Source organism: Emericellopsis cladophorae (genome assembly GCF_022114955.1).
Source record: "Emericellopsis cladophorae strain MUM 19.33 chromosome Unknown NODE_2_length_1295279_cov_118_880017, whole genome shotgun sequence".
Lineage (NCBI taxonomy): Eukaryota > Fungi > Ascomycota > Sordariomycetes > Hypocreales > Bionectriaceae > Emericellopsis > Emericellopsis cladophorae.
Window position 1 is genome coordinate 256,698 of NW_026250927.1, and position 20,481 is coordinate 277,178.

The 20,481-nt window shown below is 54.6% G+C and overlaps 4 protein-coding genes across 4 annotated transcripts; 2 read left to right on the forward strand and 2 right to left on the reverse strand.

The window, feature by feature from the left end:
• Positions 1-443: 443 nt before the first annotated feature.
• Positions 444-3,845, reverse strand: J7T54_006819 (Lon protease-like protein; the record flags this gene model as incomplete). The annotated part of the gene is made up of 2 exons (XM_051507682.1): positions 444-590; positions 648-3,845. 2 exons carry the CDS (start codon positions 3,843-3,845, stop codon positions 444-446), a joined length of 3,345 nt encoding a protein of 1,114 aa, XP_051366033.1.
• A 1,001-nt stretch (positions 3,846-4,846) lies between these two features.
• Positions 4,847-5,302, forward strand: J7T54_006820 (uncharacterized protein; the record flags this gene model as incomplete). Its single annotated transcript, XM_051507692.1, has 1 exon — positions 4,847-5,302. The coding sequence occupies one exon, from the start codon at positions 4,847-4,849 to the stop codon at positions 5,300-5,302; it is 456 nt and encodes a 151-aa protein (XP_051366034.1).
• A 397-nt stretch (positions 5,303-5,699) lies between these two features.
• J7T54_006821 (Cell morphogenesis protein-like protein) lies at positions 5,700-13,065 on the reverse strand (the record flags this gene model as incomplete). The annotated part of the gene is made up of 3 exons (XM_051507704.1): positions 5,700-6,339; positions 6,668-12,524; positions 12,732-13,065. The coding sequence occupies 3 exons, from the start codon at positions 13,063-13,065 to the stop codon at positions 5,700-5,702; spliced, it is 6,831 nt and encodes a 2,276-aa protein (XP_051366035.1).
• Positions 13,066-16,088: 3,023 nt separating this feature from the next.
• Positions 16,089-18,217, forward strand: J7T54_006822 (NADPH--cytochrome P450 reductase-like protein; the record flags this gene model as incomplete). Its single annotated transcript, XM_051507715.1, has 2 exons — positions 16,089-18,149; positions 18,200-18,217. 2 exons carry the CDS (start codon positions 16,089-16,091, stop codon positions 18,215-18,217), a joined length of 2,079 nt encoding a protein of 692 aa, XP_051366036.1.
• Positions 18,218-20,481: the final 2,264 nt, after the last annotated feature.

Sequence of the window (20,481 nt, forward strand, 5' to 3'; positions counted from 1 at the left end):
TTAAAGCGGCAATCGCCATGTACAATATGTATGTCTCATTCCTTGTTTGGGTTGTCCCCCCATACATAACATCTGACATCCTCCACGTCACCATTCACGACGGCCAATTGCTCGGCCCTCGCCTCGCCATCTGCAGACGGGATGCGGGGTTGCGCCATCCTGCACCGCCAGTGTCTTGGGTATGCCTGCAGGAAGCGTCAACTTGGGCAGCGTCGGCGTGTCATTGGACCTCTGCATATAGTTAAGGGGGGGGGGGGGGGGGGACGATGGCGGCGGACACGAGGTGCGCCTGTACCGCACCCAAATGTCATGATGGTATCGAGAAGAGTTGTATCATATGCAAATGCTGTATATACCGTCGCCCAGAACCAATTCCCATCTAATGCTAGCTCATTTGTATACATTGTACAGCGAGGATGACGCACGTCGTAGTTCTTTCTAGACTAGTCATCGTCCTCGGAGGACTTGGCGTCCTTGCCTGGCTGGACCCTGTCTTCGTTCGCCTTGGCCTTGTCGAGATCGGGGAACACAATGTCAAAGACCTCGGGGTACCACTCGACGGGGTGGCCCTCGATGCCCTCCTTGATATTCTAGTCGTGGCTGTCAGCAGTGTCCCAAGGAGACTATAGTTCATGCACACAACGTACCTGTGGCAGCTCCAGCCAATCTGAGAGGTTGTCCCGCGGGAAAATCACCGTGGTACAACCTGCCCGTCGCGCCGCGACCGTCTTCTCCCGCAACCCACCAATGCGCAACACCTTGCCAGTCAGGGTCAGCTCGCCCGTCATGGCCACGGTGGGGTTCACCGGCGTGTCCATCGCCAGCGAGAGCAGCGACGTCGCCATGGTGATACCAGCAGAGGGCCCATCCTTGGACACGGCCCCGTCGGGCATGTGCATGTGCATCTTGGCCTTGTCGAAGAAGTGGTTGTCGGGGAAGTGCTTGGCGGCAAACGACTTGGCAAACGAGTAGGCAATCGTCGTAGACTCCTTCATCACGTTCTTGATGTTACCCGTAATCTCCAGACCGGGCCGGCTCTCCGGTCGCAGAGGTGCCTGCAGGATCGACTCGGTGTACATGGCCGCACCGCCCAGCTGTGTCCACGCCAGGCCCATGGCGACACCGGCCGGGCTGACCTCGTACAGGCGATCCGAAGTGAACACGGGGGGTCCAATGTAGTCGGTCAGATTGTCCTTGCCAATGGTGACCTGCACGGAGTCGGGTACGCGCAGGGCCTTGCGAGGCTTCTCGGTCGTCTCGGCCTCAGTCGCCTCTGGTGATGGCTGCTGCTCCTTGGTGGGTTCCTTGGCGTCCTCAGTGGCCTCGGCCTTCTTCTCGGACTCTTCGAGGGCCGATTTGCCCTCCTCCGTCAACGCCTCCTCCTCGGGGAGCACCTCCTCGCCAAGATCCTTGACGATCTTGAGGGCGGATTTCCTGTAGACCTTTTCAATCTGCTTCTTGAGGTTGCGGACGCCCGACTCGCGGCAGTAGGACTTGATGAGCTCTTGGATCGCGTCCTCCGTCAGCTCTACCTTGGCATTCTGCAGCCCGGCGGCCTCCTTGGCGGCGGGCGCGAGATACTTGTCGGCAATGGCCTTCTTCTCGTCCGCGACGTAGCCGGACAGCTGGATAAGCTCCATGCGGTCCAGAAGTGGTCGCGGAATGGTGTCGGTCATGTTGGCTGTGCAGACAAAGAGAACCTTGGACAGGTCCACGGGTACATCTAGGTAGTGGTCCAAGAACGAGCTGTTCTGCTCCGGGTCGAGCAGCTCCAGTAGAGCCGACGATGGGTCGCCCTGGTATCCCTTGCCGATCTTGTCAACCTCATCGATGAGGATGAGAGGGTTCTCGGTCTGGCACTTCTTCAACGCCTGGATGATGCGACCGGGCAGAGCACCGACGTAGGTTCGGCGGTGGCCCTTGATTTCCGCGACATCGGTTAGGCCACCAACACTGAAGCGGTAGTACTGGCGGTTGAGTGCTCGGGCAATCGACTTGCCAATACTCGTCTTGCCCACACCGGGCGGGCCGACGAAGCACAAGATCTTGCCCTCCACAGTGCCCCTGAGTTTGCCGACAGCGATGAACTCGAGAATGCGATCCTTGACGTCCTGCAGCCCGTAGTGGTCCTCGTCCAGAACCTTCTGGGCATTGGGGATGCCAAAGTTTTCCGCGCTCCTCTGGCCCCAGGGGATCTGGGTGAGCCAGTCCAGGTAGTTCCGCGTCACGTTGAACTCGGAAGCCGCCGACTCGAGGTGTGCCAGCTTGTTCAGCTCCTCGTCAAAGACCTTGCGCACAGCCTCGGGCATGGCCAGCTTGCTTGCCTTTTCCTTAAACTTCTCAACGAGCTTCTCCTTGCCGTCGCTCTCGAGGCCGAGCTCCCTCCGAATACCCTTCATCTGCTCCATCAGCCAGTACTCGCGCTGACGTTTGGTGATCTTCTGCTCCACGTCCTTGCTGATCTTGGATTGCAGCTGCGCGTTCATGAGCTCCTTCTTGAGCACGGTGAGGGCCTTTTGCATCCTCTCCTCCACGTTCATACACGCCAGGACTTCTTGCAGCTCCGTCTGTTCGCCCGATGACACGGCGGCCGCAAAGTCGGCCAGCTTGGCGGGCTCGGACGTGACGTTGCCCGTGGATTGGCTCATGGAAAAGGTCGAGATCTGGTCGCGGAAGAGATTGTTCATGGTCGCCACCTCCTTGAAGACGTTGACAATCTCGTTGGTGACCGCCCGGATGACCTGGCTCTTGGGGTCGAAGGGCTCCTCGGTCATGTTCTCCACATTGACGAGACTGACAGGGTAGCGCTTGAGGAAGGATGTTGGCTCGTACTTCTCCGCCTGCTGGTCGGGCTTCTTCTCAACGGCGCCCTCCTCAAAGCTGGCAACGACGTCGCCCTTCTTATCAGTCTGCGCCTGTTGCGGCTCCTCTGGAATGGTCTTCTGGGGGATGGGCTCGGGCGGGGTCGGTTCCACCTTGTCGGTCTTTTTGGGATCCTTTGCCTCCTCTGCACTTGGGGCGATCAAGCTGGACAGCTTGATTCTTCGGTGGGGGTAGAGAATGGCCGTGAGAGCGCCCTCCTGTCCGTGGATAGGGAAAGCGCTCGTGATCTGCGCAAAGACACCTACATCGTAGACGTCGTCGACGTTGCGGATGACATCGTCATCCTGATTCTCGTCCTTGAACAGGAACGCGCCGACGTATGGCTGTCCTCGCTTGATGGACTCGGTGATGGCGCTCGCAACCTCGGGGTCCTTGATGGTAATGGCTTTGTAGAACCCCGGGAACAACGGCCTCCGCGCTATCGGAATGGCCAGAACCTGGGGGTACACATCCGGCACCACAGGCTTGGAGAGGGCTCGTTCCGATGATTTTTTGCCCTTCTTGCCGCCGTCGCCGGATCCATCGCCCGACCCTGAGTTGCCCGCGGCACCACCAGCAGCGCTTCCCTTGCCTTCCTGCCCTGCACTCTCGCTTTTTGCTACTGCCGACGAGTCGCCGCCCGTGCTTTTCGCCTCGTTCTTTTCCTCCAAGTCTGCCTTGCGGCTGTCCTGATTTAGCTTGGCCTCCTCTTCGGACAATGGTTCGGTCGGTGGCTCGATGGAGGAGTCGAAGAAACTTTCCTTATCCTTGTCCTTCTTGTCCCGGAGCTGCGCGGCTGCTGAGAAGGGGGCAGTCTGTCCTGAGGCTCGGAGCGAGGGCAGCACTCGACTGCAGACATGGGGGCATGTGCACGCAGGGCTGGAGTGCCATGTCCTCGCCGGTAGCCGCGATGAAGCTCTTGCCGAGCGGACTGCGGTGCTGTGGAGGACGAAGCGTCCAGAGGCGCGCGACCTGGGGATCATGGCGCTGTCGGCCGGTCGAGGGGTTCGAAGAGTTCGCGACCAGCAAAGGCGCGCACGCGATGGGCAGCGACAGCGAGTGACACCGAGGAAAGTAATGCGGAGAAGTGTGATACAACCGTCGAGCCGTACAGTAGAAATACGACAGGAGGAGAGAGAAGTTTGCGACAGTTGTGAGGGGACTGGGTTGAGCTCCCTCGATCTCGTCACGGTTGCCGCGGTGTGTGGAGGCGAATTAGTAAGAAATCGAGACGATGTCGGCGTCAGACGTCGAAGCTGTCGTCCGTCCACTACTGACGCTAGGTCCAGGCTCGGCTAGGCTGCGGCAAGTACGACATCATCCATCTCGAAATTTAGTGACCCCGGGCGGCTGATATTCGGCACATGCAGCCAACCACAGGCTGCAGGGCCCGAATACGTAGTAGCTTGATCATTCCGTCTCGCACCACCTCCCCATTGACTTCAAGTGCTGGTACCTAATTAATACTTATCTAGACGTTGAAGGTGCATCTTCGAGGATTGCCCGATGACTCACTGATGGGGGTCAAAGTCACAGTTGGAAGATCACGTGTAGCCAAAAGAAGTGTAGCAAGGGCGCGCCAATCATTCCTACCTGGTCGGTGTTAGTGCACGTGCTCTGAGCGCAGCGACAAGAGCCGGCAAGAGACATGATCCAGATACCCTATTAATGCGCACTTGTATGGTTGTCAGACCTGCTTCACTGCGAGAGCACATTCACTCTGCCGAGCGCGGTATTTTAGCTATCTCGTAGAGCTTCATCGAAGCCATTGCCGAGTCCCAGGCAGCGCGGAAATGCGGGGAGTCCTCCACAGACTAAAGATCATGCTCATCGCCAGGATAAACTTTGAGAACCAAGCAATTAACACAATTTCAAGTCAAATCAATTTCCTCGCCACAATTCCCATCTCAGACGATTCATCACAGGGACCAAGTTCCAAGTCACTGCGAAAAATATTGTCCCTGCCTGGGACCATATTGTAGCCATGACCAGCGCAAAGGCAAAGGACGTCGTTGTCGACTCGTGGGATGACGAGGAAATCGCCTCAGAGGATGAGAAGGACGCGCAAAGCAACACCCCTCAGCCGATGAACACAAACACATCCTCATCCTCATCCTCAACCATGCCCGCTGCGCTGGGTACCCCGCCTCCAACGCCCATCACGCCAACCACATTGGACCAGGGCAGTGGCCCCGGGATGAGCTACGCCAGCCGAAGGGAAGCACCACCAGAGCGCAGGCCAGAGAAGACGGATGCCGTGGCGCGGCGAATGATCGCGGCCGGCCTTGGTCTCAAGGCACCCAAGCAGACGGACGAGCAGCGGGAGTATCAAAAGTCAGTCAGGGAGCAGGAGAAAAGACGCCGGGAAGAGGCACGTCGAGAAGAGGCAAGGAAAAAAGAGGTGGCGGAGAAGGCAAAGGCGGCGATATGGGATGACTGAGCATCTGTAGGTATGCATTATTCATTGATATCTTGGGCTTTTCAATTTCAAAAACATGTCTTCTCGGGGCTGGCCCCTATCCTCCTCCTTAGGGAAAAATGCCATCCTTTCGTCCCATCACAGGCCGTATACCTTATTGACAGCCTCGAGCTCATTGAGTCGCTCAATCCAGTTGTACAGATTGGGACACTTGTTCTTGAATTTGTATTCCTGGGAGAGCGTCTTCTCATCCAAGCGGTTTTCAACCAGGAACCTGTCCCAAGGGACGAAGCTAAGGGTCGGCATACGTACTGGCGCCGCATCAGTAACACGTCGTCACCGGATAGCACCCAGCAGAACGCAAAGAAAAGTCCCAAAGGAGCAGATATTGTAGCGTAACATCGTCCCCCCATGTTCCTTATCCATTTGTCGTGACCAGAGGCAAAAGCTTGCCTTGCTTCATCAGCGCCAACTCCGGCTCCCCTTTCGATTCGACGTGTCTCGTCGTGACACCGAACCCCTCCAAGCCTTCCTCCTCTGCGCGCCGGTTCCAAATCATCTGCTTCACCTCGCCCTCCCCCTCGCAAAACAAATAGCCCATGGGCCATTTGCTCCTCCCAAGCGAGTCACGGACGCCCTTCGTCGCGGGCCTCTGCGCGACCATGAACCCCAGTACGCCCTGACCGCGCCATCCAGCAGGCGCGCCGACAAAGGCCCCCTCCAGTTCGCGGATGAGATTCGGTCCAACGCGCTGCGCGCCGCCCTTACATTGGATGAGGACACGAAGAGAGGTGGACGTGGAGGGCGGCTTCCACTCCCCCAGCAGGTCGATACCGTAATCTGACGCGCCGCCAACGCGCCTCAGGTGGAAGCCGTAGCGCTCCAGCGATTTGGCGATGCTGTACTCGTAGAGTGTGCCCACGTACACGGTGGAGGCTCTGTCGAGTTGCCAGCGTTCGGCATAGGCGAGAAACGATTCGAGACTATTGTGGTGCGCACTGGGTGGCTCAGGATATACCAAGGGTACACTGGGCCCCTTGCTCGCCGTGGAGAAGCATCTAGAGAGATTTGGAGGTGCTCGATGTTGTCTTGGGATACAAATGATCCTACATGCTAGCCCGACGTATTTTCGAAGCATGGTGCTTCGTTTGTCGTTGAATGCTGTGAACTAGCAAGAATGAGCTGTCGCGGTTTGAGATGAGTTTATGCATGTATACATATTATCACATTAAGCATATATGCGTGCTCCCTCACACCACGTCGTCTCGTATTACATGCATCTTCACGGCTTGCACAAGACAGAATAAGGGTATGGTCTTTTCTCTATCGTTATAGGGTCCGCGCAAACATGCTGGCTACAAAAAAAAAGCAAATGTTTCTCATCACATCGTTCTGTCCGTCGGCAGAGACGGCACCGGCGGAATATCTCTAGACCTGCTCCTGCTGGCAAATGGGCGCTGCGTGCTGCGTGATGCTTGTGTTTGCGGCTTCACCGCGGACTCCTGTAGGCCTGGGCCGACCTTGCCGGGCTTGCTGCGCACGGGTCGTTCGTCGTCTCCATCCGACAATTCTCCACTCAGGTGCTCATCGTCAGACATGACCTCTGCCACGGACATCTGCTGCGACGCAGGCATGGATGGCGATGTGATGGAGCGGTTGTGTAAGGCAGGGCGCGCCGCTGGCACAACAGTAGCGCTAAACGCACCCGGAGTCATCGTGTTGGCATTGACGTGGGTGCGGTCGGCAAAGCCGTTCTGGAACGCTGTATTGTTGACCGTCGCCTCTCGAAGGATTGGCAAGATGTGCTCGTCGTACAACTGCGCACCCGACTCGAACGATTCCGGTGTCAATTCGGTGAGTGTGCGCGACGATTCGCGATCGTCATCCGTAGTCGGGCTCGGGGGCTCGTCAAAGAACTCGTCTAGGCTGTCGAGCTTGGTGACCAGGTCACTGATGGGTCCTTCGTCTCTACCGCCATCGGACAGCATGGTGGCTGTTCGAGACTCGTTGCTGGCATCCCAGTAGCTGTACTGGAAATCATCTGTTTCGAACTCCAGGCCGGCAGTTGGCGTCGCTTCAGGTGGGGTCCCTTCGGCGCCTTGACACATGTAGAACGCTGCATGGATGTTGGACCGCGTCAGCTCCGTCTTCTTTGCAGGAATGGGTATTGCCCATCCTGATGCCTCCGGAATGCCAAAGAGACTCTGTGTACGTTCGTACTCTTTGCGGACAGCTCGAGAAGTCGATCTTGTCATGCTCATCCGCAGGTGGTGCTTGTCCATGTGGCTTCCGGACATGGTCATGATATTGTCCAGCACCTTCAAAGCGTCCATGCAGAATTCCGTCTGCAGCAGCCGAAGCAGCGGCGATATCAGGTCAGACCCGTGACCAGCAAGTTCTGGGTTGCGCATGTCGATCTCGGGGAGCGTGACACAAAGAATGCGCATAGTCTGCACCTTGACCCAAGACAGCGAGTTGGTCAACAGACCGACCAGCGTTGTGATGAGCTTGAAGTCATGGTGAGGCAGATAGTACTCCCGAATAGACACAAACATCTGCCCCAAGAACTCATCGCTGCTTCGGAAATTGCCAGCGGTGTATTCGCCAAGCGTGTTGCTTATCATCTCCAGGCCTTGCCGACCAGCTTCCTCAGCTAAGATGTGCGCTGTGTGAAGCGTGAGCTCGTTGGGGATTCCATTGTCGAGCTCTTCGAGGAAACGCGGGAAATTAGCCAACACTGAGTAGAAGAGACGGTCATCGTCGCCAATCAGCCCATCACCGGGGAGCTGCACCAACTTGTCCATGATGTCGAGCGTGGGCTGCCAGCACAGTGACGACCTCAAACCTTTGTGCAACAGCGGTTGCAATCCTTCGTACGATCCGTTCCACTTGGCTGGCTGGCCATCTGCGAGGATGCGTCGCACACTGGTCGAGCGAAAGTCGACCTTGACCAACCACACATTGAGCATCTCAGCGGCTTCGAGGAACTCGCGCTCGTTGATCGAGTCCAGGCACGCACACGTCGTCCAGAATAGCTGCGGAAAGTTGATCAGCCGCTCAGGCTCAAGCTTGTCGATGAGCGTCTTTAGTGTTGTGAGAATCTCCATTGCGAAGAATTGTATCTCGGGATCTTCATCTGCGATCGTGTTCGACAGCCTGGCCAACATGTCCGCGAGCATTTTTTGGTCAAGCGAAGTCAGCACACACCGGAACACCTGGAACGACCGGCATGCGAGGTGCCTCACAGGGCACGTTGTTGCCCAGGTCAGTGACAGTTTGCTCCATTGCTCCTTGACTCTCGGATACGTGTGTTCAAAGGTTTTCGCAAGCTCAGTGGTCAAGTACTCCATGCCCGGAGGGACCTTATTGTCGTGATCATCAACCTTGCCATTACTGTCTTCGTAGCCCCAGACAACCGTGCGATCGTGACGTCTGACACGGTCAATCAAGTCCTGGATGGTCTCTTTCTGAGCAGGCGGTGTCCGATCATCCATTGCTGAAATAACAAGTTCATGGATCAAGTGCACCACCATCTCTCGGGCCTGCTCTTGCACCAAGGGCATGTAGTGATCCCACAGTACGGTGACAACGTGCAGCAGTAGCGGCACATTTTCCTCTGGAAGCTGCAATGGCGCCACCATCAAATCGACAAGCAAAATCATGGACAGCTGCCCTAAAGAAAACCCAGCTTGTTTGGTACCGACCGGCAGTACCTCCGTAAGATCCGCACAGTACGGCAAGAGAGACACGTCGCTTGGCGGTGGGACAGCCTCTCTTTTCTCGTTAGGAACCATGCTCCGGGGGTCAATGTGCATGAGAAGAAACTCAATGACCTTAACACCCGGGGGGCTATTTGTCGTCGACAGGAACACCACGATCTGCTTCGCATACTCGACAAAGTTCTGCTCACGTCGATCTAAGCACAAAGAGATGACAAAGTCCATCACCAGACGAACGTTGCCGGGGAATGGGCCTGTAGCAACCGCTTGCCACAAAGCCTGTACCTCGTTGTGCAAGGCGCCACTGGATTTGATAGTGAGCTCAATGAGGTTTGCCAGAAAGACGTACGACTCGGCCGCAGGGCCTCCATTGGGGTCCACCTTAAGCTCGACACTCTGTATCCATGGTAGCATGACAGCTACAATGTTTCTCTGTGAGGCTGGCTGCAAGTCCTTGAAATATAGTGTGAACTCCGCGAACACGTAGAACGCAAGCTCAGTGTACTGCGTCGCCAATCTCTGGGAAATCTCGAATTGCGCGAGCTTGTACACGGCCTGCGTCTTGTCCGAGATGCTGATGTCAAAGTCCTGAAGTCTGGAGTTTCTCTGCTGTTTGACCTCGAGAGCTCTCAGCACCGACGATGATTTGGATCGGACATCGCTCAGATCGTTCCCCAAGGTGTACAACAAAAGCCCCAGGAGCTTCCAAAAGGGGCACGGGTAGCTGGGACAGTTCTCGAGTACCAGGGTGGTAACAATAAAGTAGCTCTCGAGAACCTTGGGTACACTGGCAAGGTAGCATCGCGCGATGCAATGCTCCAGAAGATAAGGGTATTCTTGGTTATGCACGATGAGGTTCTCGAGTGCTTTCCGGCCGATGATGTTCATTCGATCGCTGCCAGAATTGAAAATGGCCTCTACCCAGGCGAGCATACGCCGCACATCGAATTGCAGGGTGACACCGCTCTCGGTCGTGACGCCGATTGGTCCTCCACACAAAACAGCCATGGCGCTCAGGGCTGCCGTGCGTAGGTCTCGCTTCTCCTTTTCCATGGCAGCTGTGACCATGCCTCGCTCAGCCGTTGACTGCTGCTCGATGACAGATTGCCGCATAGTATCCTCACGAACTCTGATTTGCGTATGGTTGGGCGAAAAGCCACACCAGTCCTCCATCAGAGAGAAAGCGGATTTGCGTGATTCAAAAGTCATCCATCGCGAGGGATCCTTGGTACGGTTGATTGCCTCAAAGAGCACCTCCATGAGGCCGCAGTAGTGTCGTCGCAGTTTCTGAAATTCCCAATCCATCTGCACATCTCCATCCATCAAGAAGAGCTTCAGATCTTTGGCATAAGCAGTCAGGGTTCCCAAGAAGAAATCCGTGTTGTAGAATTCGGGCTCCTTCAAGAAATGAGAGGTGACCTTGAACACATGGGTAATTTCGGTCCTCAGGAGATCCAACTTGCGATTACGCGGGGGTGTGCTGTTGGAACGCTGGTGAATCCGTGCCCTGGCATCATCGTTCAGCCGTGTGACCTGGGCCTGTAGCTCCTCCAAGAGTGTTCTGTAGATGTGTCTATTGATGGACCCTATCGCAACAACAATGGCTTCTCGGATCGACGCCGATGATGCCGAGAGGAGCGGGAACAGATACTTGAACAGCGTCCGAGCTGTAACAATCTTGTCACCACTTGACTTTGAGTCTTTGCGGGCATGTTGGTCTTTGCCAAAGGTGGTGTTGCTGCCAGTCTCGGCCAGCGTAGCGCAGGCGAAAATCAGGTACAGCTTCCATTGTTCAATGAGAACCTCGGGGTGCGCAGTGGGTGATCGAGCGGGTGTCCTCGCGCTTCCGGCTTCACTGCCGTAGTAGTATCCACGAGATGGCTCAGACAGATGGACAATGGTCTTGTACATCTGTAGAGTCCGGTCGCACACAAGGTCCCGACATATAGCCACAGTAAAGGGGCATTTCTCGTACGCTAAGCGGACAAGGTTGGGGAAGATTTTGAACCAAAGCGTTGTGTCGTAGGACACATCACTGATACAAAGCTCCACTACAGCCCCCTTGCTTCCTGTGCTGTTGGTGCCAGCATTCTTGAGTCCACGGTGCAGACGACTGCGCTCAGCCACCGACAGATGGTCTTCGTTGAAACTCATGACTTCATCTGCGTCGTTCTCGAGTATGTTGATGAGTCTGCCAGAGTCCTCGCCAGAGGATTCCTTCCCCAAGGCTTTATCGAATTCAGAAATGAGTCGCAAGACAGTGATCGCATAGTAGCGCACGCGTCTTGATTGGGAACACAAGAAGAACAGGCCATGTGCTTCGGCCTGATCTACCTCAGCCCAGATGCTGGACAGATCCAACTTGAGTGCACGCTTGTCCGAAGTGCCCGCTCCAGGAACCTCAGCTGCGGCATCCTTCATCTTCTGCCGGATTTCATCAATCCAGATCTGCAACAGCTCAACATACAAACGCAGGGTGTTTTCAATATGACCCGGCCCCAGCATGCCGCCGTCGGACATGGTCGAGTATCGATCGTCAAAATTGAAGATGAACCTTGAGAACCCCATGATGACACCTTGCGCGTGGGCGTGGCGTGCTATAGCTTTCAGGGAGTTTGCGGACGATTCTGCAATATTGAATTGAATGTGTGCAGTGCCAGTGCATAGCAAATTGATCAGGGGGTTGAATGGTATATCCTCTGAGAAGCAGCGAGGCAAGGCTTGCACGGCGACGTGGAGAAGCTCATAGAAAGCTTGTTTCTGATCTGGGGTGTTCTGTTGATCTTCACGGCGCGTGAAGTTGAATGTGTCCGTAATGGGCGTTTTGGGCCCTGGACTGCCAAATTTCTCGTCCAGCGTTGCTTGGCCTCCGAAGGTATTGTCACATATCCTCGTGATCTTGCCCAGAATATCGCAAAATTTGAGATAGTAGTCTCTGACGGTGTCAGATAGAACATGAGTGAGTACAGGCCTCGAGATAGCATCCTCCTTCGAACCAACCGGGGCACCATTTGGCGATCGGACGTCAGCGGAACTGCTGTTATAGTGTTGTGGAAATGGCGGCCGGCCCTGCTCCCCTTTTTCAAGATCTGACATGATACACAAGAACGCCCGGATTCCGACCACTATACGGTCTGGGTCAAGCTGCTCTACTTTCAGGTCTTTGGTATTCGCAAAGAGGTCGGCGTTGATCAGAGGGAAGATAATCTGACGAAAGCAGTACTCCGGGTACCGAAACCCCACGGTTCGAATGATCTGGATGAGAGGTTCGGTGACAGCAGCGTCGGATGCGACAATGCTCCGTCTGGATGTTGGCAGCACCAGCTTCAAGATCTCGTCCAGTTTCCGGATAGCGCCCTGTGGAGTATCGTTGATGCGATAGATGTACGTCCACAATAGACGAGAAATGACCTGGAGGCAGAGGGGCTTGGTAGATCGATCTCTGACTTTTGTCTGGGTCGTCATCACAAGCTGAACCCACTGAACCCCGAAACTCTCTGGCGGTGATACACAGAGCATAGTAGCTGTCAAGGGAAAAGCCACACTCCAGTGACGCGGCTTTGTGAACATCTGGCCAACTCGAGAAGAGATGGAAGAAACAACCTCAGCCCACTTGGGATGCATCAAATGGCTATTACTTGCAGATGCAGCGATTGGTACGACGAGTGTGTCAACAATCTGGCAAAAGGCCCACTTAACCCTTTGGCCATGAGATTTGCTGAATAGTCGACCTAGCCGAACAAGAAAATCGCAAGAGTGTTCCCAGGCATCCTCTGGTAGGATCCTGATGCGCAGATGCCTCATGCCCCCAAGCACGACCTCCAGCTTGCCCTCGTTGTCACGTCCGCTTGCCGTGGTAGGGCTTCGGAGCCCACGTTCCTGCAGAGCTGAATCGATTTCCTCAAGGAATCGTTGCGTCACCGACACAAAGTTGAGTTCGCTCATGTAACCAAGGAGCTGGGCGAAAAGGTTCCAGTTGGCCAGCTTGAGTGGCGAAACAAACAACTGATCAGGGTCTGCGTTCTTTAGCTGCGCGAAGATGATGTCCTCCAGCTTATCTTCCATTTCGGGGGTAATAGCTCGCAAGTTGCTTTGGCGGACCACCTCGATCAGGACTCGGCAAAGAATGTATATGGAGACCGTTGATCGTCGCTCAGCCTGTGCGACGAATTCTTGTTTCGCGGATGCTGAAAGACTGTGTGGAAGTGCGTTCTCCCCAACGCCAACGCCAGGTTGGCCTGGTTGCACCGGTTCCGTATTCCTGCGCAAGAGAGGCGCTGCCTGTGTCACGCTCCGCGGTTGCCCCTGGTTTCGAGCTTCTAATGCTGCATCGCTCTTGTTTTTCCTCCATAGCATCATCGAGTCAATGAGAGCTTTTGGTTTTGGGCTAGCGATGTGGCCCAAAGCCTTGATAAGTTGGTCGAAGGCTGGATCGACTCCCGGACCGCAAACATTATCCACGTTTGGCTCTAGCTCGTTCGCAGGTGTGATACATTCGGTAAGTTTCTCTTCCGCCTGTGCGATGAAGGAGGTAAACAAGACATGTAGGGCATATTCGCCCACGGTTTTCTGCTCCTCTCGATGAAGTTTGGAATGAGAATGGCTCAGCAGAGGATTTCGGCGAGGTTTACTATGTCTTCGCTCAGGCCTCCTTTGCGTCGCGCCGTTCAGGGCCAGATCACCCGCCGAGGCCGTCCTCTCAAGAGGAAACCCACTTGGCGGTACCATCGAAGAGCCCGAATGCATGGTATCAAAGTTCCCCCCCGCAGCGGCTATAACCTTAGGGCTCAGAGGACTTGATGTCGAGCTTGCAAGGCTTCCATTTCTCGAGTGCTGAATGCCATGCACGATCGAGGTCTGTCGGTGATGACCGTAGATGGCGCTTTTCGGGTCAACGACGCGCTCCCGCGAATGCGAGGCCGTGACGCGCGGTGAAGCTAAGCTCGCATTTTTCTCCGCGGAAGATTCTCGAGAATGTGTTGGTCGTCGGATCGAGTAGGGGGAAGGGTCGAGAGGTGGCGGGGGTCGCACAGTATGTTGCCATGCACTGTTGTCGGCGTGTTCATCTTCTTCATCGAGTGTTGATACAGCTCGTGCGGCATACTTTGAAGGATCCTGAAGGTGATCCGGCAACGATTGCGGCGGTACTATGGGTCAGACGTCAGATGAGGAGGACCATAGAATTGTGAAACTTGAACATGGCAACGTGCAGGAGAGGGGCGCACTCTTTCGAGGGGAAACACGCACCCATCTCAGATCGCTCCGATCGAAATTCTCATGTTCTGTTCTCGAAGCGCGATGGCTTTCGCGGTAGGCGTAACGAGCCGCCCAGCAATCGTTGGCGGCAACTCGAGGGCGAGTAGGAGCGGGACTTGAGGTCGTGCAAACGGGTAGACGCAGAGAGCGAGGGGGGTGCGCGCAATTTGCTGGCTATGACAGCGTCGAATTCAATGGGGAATGTGTCCTCATTTCAGCTAAAAGGCATGATGAAGTCGCTCAGCGCAGGTCAAGAGCAACGCCAAATGTCCCAGAGCACGAGGTCGAAGCGAGGATGACGCTGTTGATAGCCGCAGGGGTCGTCGAACATAAATTTGGGCTTGCTATTTCCAGTGCCCACGCGAAAATGCAAGGGCCATAGCCAGTCAGAGGCTCTGAGCGCGTGTCTGAGCGCGCTATTGCGGAGATCCGTGGATGTGGGGTCTGGAGATGAGCCCACCGCGACTTTGCCAAATGCCAGCAGCCAGACTGCAGTCCAGTTCTGACTTCTGAGATCATCAGTCTGTTGTGATTACAAGTACTTAGCCTACAGTGAACATTTGTGACCCGTGCCCTCGGTGGCAGAGGTTTATCTGCTCAATTCTTTGGGGCTTCGAGAATGCTTGATTTGAACTCGGAAAGCGGCAAGCTTTTGACCGAGGGGTCACTAGGATTTGATGGTGAAGACGCAAGGAGCTCTCAGCATCAACTGAATGGCATTACGATGAACAGGCTATAATCTATCCGAGGCAAATTCCCTGGATTATTAGTATATGGCATAATCGTTAGTCAATTAAAATAGGGATAAAAAAAAAACTTGTTGTATTACTATAGGTTAGGCGGCGCACTGAAGAATGGGATGTAGTTTCCGACGGACGGAAATTCGACGAGGCCACTGGCATCCGTAGCTCGGAATATTTCCACATCTGGCGCATTCCTTGACCAGGAACACTCCGACGTGAGCCGCACAGCAAAGTGTCCGACATTGTGACCGTAGCAAACGCCTATCCCAGTGGCTCTATCGTGTTCGTATCAAGCAGCCACATGCTCCCCAACAGACTAGCATTATGAGGCGCATAGCTTGCCGAAAACCCACCATCGCAATCCATATATCCTTTCGGCATACGGCTGTCCGGGACGTTGAATGGGCTGATAGTCGTCGTTTTCCAGTGTCCTGACCCACCTTTGTCAGTCAAAGCCAAGGGAATGTTTAAGCGATCTCGAAAAATAGGTAGTAGTGACGCATGACCGGCTGTCGATGATGATGGGATTCAAGTCATTGTGCGACACCAAGTCCTGCAATAGATGAACTCCAGGAAAGTGTTGCGCACCACAATTATACACTGATCAGACCGAAAAAGTTGTCTAAGGATTACCTTACCTTAGTAGTACGTGGATAGAGTATCACGAAGGATGTTCTTAAGGTGTTCCGGTACAACGAGCTTTCCGCCGGCTCACGCAGTGAAGGACCCCTCCCTCGCCCGACGCCAGCGACTGCACTGCTAAAGTGTGTACCTGGTACGGATAGACCCCGAGGTACTGGACCCACAACTAGGCCCGACAGCGCATCTCGGGACTGGAGTCCACACATGTTGGCCTTTAACTACTGTGCCCCCTCCTGAATCCTGCCACGAATCCCGCGCAACAAATATCAGCGCTTGTCGTTGCTTTTTGCTCTTCGAAAGCCTCGCAGCCTTGGGGGACAAGACTTTCGACGGCCCACGGATTCGTACGCGCAACTTGCGAGACCGAGATCCTACCTTCTGCCCCTCCGTTTCGGAACGTCCCGACAAGAGCGACTTGCATAGGTACCCCTCGACGATAAGGACAACATGGCAGAGTTGGACACCTTGGACATTATTGTCCTGGGAGCAATCCTGCTCGGGACACTCGCCTACTTCACAAAGGGCACCTACTGGGGTGTCACCAAGGATCCCTATGCCAATGTGTTCGCCAATGCGAATGGCGCCAAGGCTGGCAAGTCGAGGAACATTGTCGAGAAGATGGAAGAGTCCGGCAAGAACTGTGTCATCTTCTACGGCTCTCAGACCGGTACTGCCGAGGACTACGCCTCTCGACTGGCCAAGGAGGGCAAGAGCCGCTTCGGCCTGGAGACCATGGTGGCCGATCTTGAGGAGTACGACTTTGAGAATCTCGACACATTCCCCAACGACAAGGTGGCCATGTTCATCCTAGCCACCTATGGAGAAGGCGAGCCGACTGATAACGCTGTAGACTTCTACGAGTTCGTCACTGGAGAGGACACTGCGTTCTCTGAGAGCAACGAACCTGCGCTCGGCAACCTCAACTACGTTGCTTTCGGCCTCGGTAACAACACCTACGAACATTACAACTCCATGGTCCGCAACGTTGACAAGGCATTCACCAAGTTTGGCGCCCACCGCATCGGCGAGGCCGGCGAGGGTGACGACGGCGCTGGAACTATGGAGGAGGACTTTCTGGCCTGGAAGGAACCCATGTGGTCTGCGCTGGCAGACAAGATGGGTCTTCAAGAGCGCGAGGCCGTTTATGAGCCCGTCTTCGGTATCGTCGACCGCGACAACCTCAGCGCTGAATCCCCCGAGGTTTACCTTGGCGAGCCCAACAAGATGCACCTCGAGGGCACGGCCAAGGGCCCATTCAACGCTCACAACCCATACATTGCCCCGATTGTCGAATCTCGTGAACTCTTCTCGGTCAAGGATAGGAACTGCCTACATGTCGAAGTCGACATTAGCGCCTCCAACCTGTCTTACCAAACTGGTGATCACATTGCTATCTGGCCTACGAATGCCGGCGACGAAGTCGACAGGTTCCTCGACATTCTTGGCTTGAAGGAGAAGCGTCACAACGTCATCAGCGTCAAGGCCCTCGAGCCCACCGCCAAGGTTCCCTTCCCTACTCCAACAACCTACGACGCCATTGTCCGATACCATATGGAGATCTGTGCTCCCGTTTCTCGTCAATTTGTGTCTACATTGGCTGCGTTCGCTCCCAATGAAGAAGCCAAGGCTGAGATGGTCAAGCTCGGCAGCGACAAGGACTACTTCCACGAAAAGACGATTCCACAGCTGTTCAATATCGCTGGTCTGCTTGCCCAGGTCAGCAACGGGGAAAAGTGGACAAGTATTCCCTTCTCTGCTGTTATCGAAGGCCTCAACAAGCTCCAGCCCCGTTACTACTCTATTTCCTCGTCCTCCCTCGTGCAGCCCAAGAAAATCTCCATCACGGCAGTCGTCGAGAACCAGATGGTGCCGGGTCGCGAGGAACCATTCCGCGGTGTTGCCACCAACTACCTACTCGCGCTCAAGCAGAAGCAGAACGGCGACCCGAACCCCGAAGCGTTCGGCAAGACATACGAGCTGCTCGGGCCCCGCAACAAGTACGACGGCATCCATGTTCCCGTCCACGTCCGCCATTCCAACTTCAAGCTGCCTTCTGATCCCTCGAAGCCCGTTATCATGATCGGCCCCGGCACTGGTGTGGCTCCTTTCCGTGGCTTTGTGCAAGAGCGTGCCAAGCAGGCTCAGAACGGCGCTCCCGTCGGGAAGACGCTCTTGTTCTTTGGGTGTCGTAAGCCAGAGGAGGACTTTATGTACGAGAAGGAGTGGGAGGAGTACAAGGAGGCTCTTGGCGACAAGTTTGAGCTCGTGACTGCCTTCTCGCGGCAGACCAAGAAGAAAGTCTATGTTCAGCATCGCCTGCAGGAGTATGGCAAGGAAGTCAATGAGCTCCTTTCGCAAAAGGGCTTCTTCTACGTTTGTGGCGATGCGGCCAACATGGCTCGCGAAGTCAATGCTGTCTTGGCCAAAATCATTTCGACCGAGCGTGGCGTGACAGAGGCCAAGGGCGAGGACATTGTCAAAAGCATGAGGTCTTCCAACCAGTATCAGGTAAGTTTATTTATCTATTGTGCCGTGATTGTGATGCTAATGGGTTGCAGGAGGATGTTTGGTCATGAGACACGTGCGGGCATCTGGTTTGGATCTTCATGGCGATTGCATGGTGGCAGATTGAGCTTCTTTAGCGACTCGGTGTTCTGGGACCCGGTTCGAAGCTAGAACAAGACGTATAAAGGGACCGGTTTTGGGGATAAAACGTCGAAAGAATACTATGGGAGGCCACGGGCGATGGGCAACATGTAATGTTGATAGTCATGTTCGCCGGATTTTGATGAATAGACTTTCATTGTAAGCACCCGCGAGCTCCGTAGGGTATAGCTGCCGCTTTCACCCATACAGACACTGATCAGCGAGGCTTCACACATATTTTCTGTCGAACCTGGTTCGTCATGTTTGTCTCTTCCTGGGAAATGTAGGCGCAGCGAGACAAACAGCGCTGCACTTGGCCCAGAACAAACACCCGGGCGTCTGCGCGTCGCCTCCCGTTGGTAAATGAATTATAGAGGGGGAATCAGATCCGGGTTGTGATTGTGAAGGCCTTCTTGACGAAGTTACATGCGGGCCATCGTGATGGCTATCCATGTTGGACATCACGAAGCCTACCTAGGCTTACCTCGCACGTGGATGCTGCAAAACTAAGTTCAAAATATGATGCGACATGCCCAAGCTGTCCTCATGTCCCCGATCGAGGTAAAAGAGAGAGACAAGGGTTTGCTTCGACGCTTGGTCAAAACTACTCGTCAATTGCTGAATTAGGTACAGTGGTGACTGAACAACTTTCGTGAATTGGGCCAAGCCATAAGGACCGTCGCTTCATCAATCACCACAATCGGACAGAATTACTCTGCGTTTTGCTTTCTCTGGTAATTTGACAATGCACTTTTCAAACGAGTCACCAGATACGCGCGGACAAGATCAGTCATTGCTTTTTGTGCAACTGGGGTTTGCCCTGCAGGAGTCAAGGCGGCCAGCCGCAAGGGATGTGTCGCGCTCAAGGCGTGCGTCGAATCGTTCGGCAAAAATTAAAACGCTGATGATCATTTGGCAGACTGCACAACAGATTAAGCAATGGATCTCGTACAGTTTCAGATACCGAAGTTGCTGGCAGCGCTCACGCGTTTGGCCAGCATCACCCCTGACGACTACGAAGTGCCTTAGGTCTCTCAAGGAGTCAACTTGTCAGGAGTCTTTCCTGTACTGGAGGAGACTGTGGAGCCAACACACGACATCGCACTTCCAGAAGTAACTCACGTTCCCGACTCAGCCTGGGACAAGCTTCTCCTGCCCTTGGACCTCCCTTACCTCCGCCCAATGAGGTGAAGAGACCCGGCACACTATCTTGGATTCTTCCAACTTGACAGACTTTCATGGCCCCTGGCTCTTGGCACTGGTCGCTTGCCGCCGTCCTGGACGCATGTGGCTGGCTGCATTTGCTGGAGGGATACAAATCTTTTGATTCAGAGAATGCATGTCTGGCGATCTGTTAGTAGACCCAAGAGCGGAGTCGAGACAAGGCTTAAATGTATGCTCCGCAATGCCGATGAAGCCACCCATAAGATGGGTGACATCCTCATTGCTACTTCATCGACACCTTTCGCTTTTCGGATGTTGTTTGATTGTCTGATTTGCCTCCTTGTTCACCATCATCATTAGTCGACCTGACTCGCTTTGTACTTGCATTCGCAGGAACTTTTATACTCAGCCTCGCGTACTGCTTTACTGACGCTGCAGCCGTTTGCCAGACGGGAGTCTGAACACCGCAAAAGGAAAAGCCTCAAAGTCCAGTTATACGATACCACAAGCTGAGTATTGACCAAGACTTCTTTTTGCTTGGTTGACGAGGTTATTTGCCTCTGACGTCTCATGGGAGAAGGCACGCTCAGCTGATATCAAAAAGGGGCCCCCGTCAACAATCACCAGTCCCGGCTCGTGGCCAAAGGGAATATCGACACACAACGCACACTCTTCGTGGCTTGAAATTCACCAGATCACTCGTTCTCATGCAAGTCTAGGTGCGCCTTGGACCGCCCCAGACAACTTTCCTCTGGCAGGTCTTGCCTTTCCCGTTGTTTCATTCCGCGCGAGTAGACCTCGATGCGAGATCGAGGAACAAGAGTGCTCAATTTTCACCGACAACTCAGACTGCTCATCCCAACGATATCAAGTCACAAACACTGAGGCAGTTCTTATCGCCTGTGGATACTGGCTTGGTCGACTATACGCTTTCATAGGAGCCAAATTCATCTGGACTCTCGTTGCCAGGTGACTCATCCACTTCGTTGAGTTGAGAGCTTTTCTGTGGCTTTGAAGAATTGACAGACCT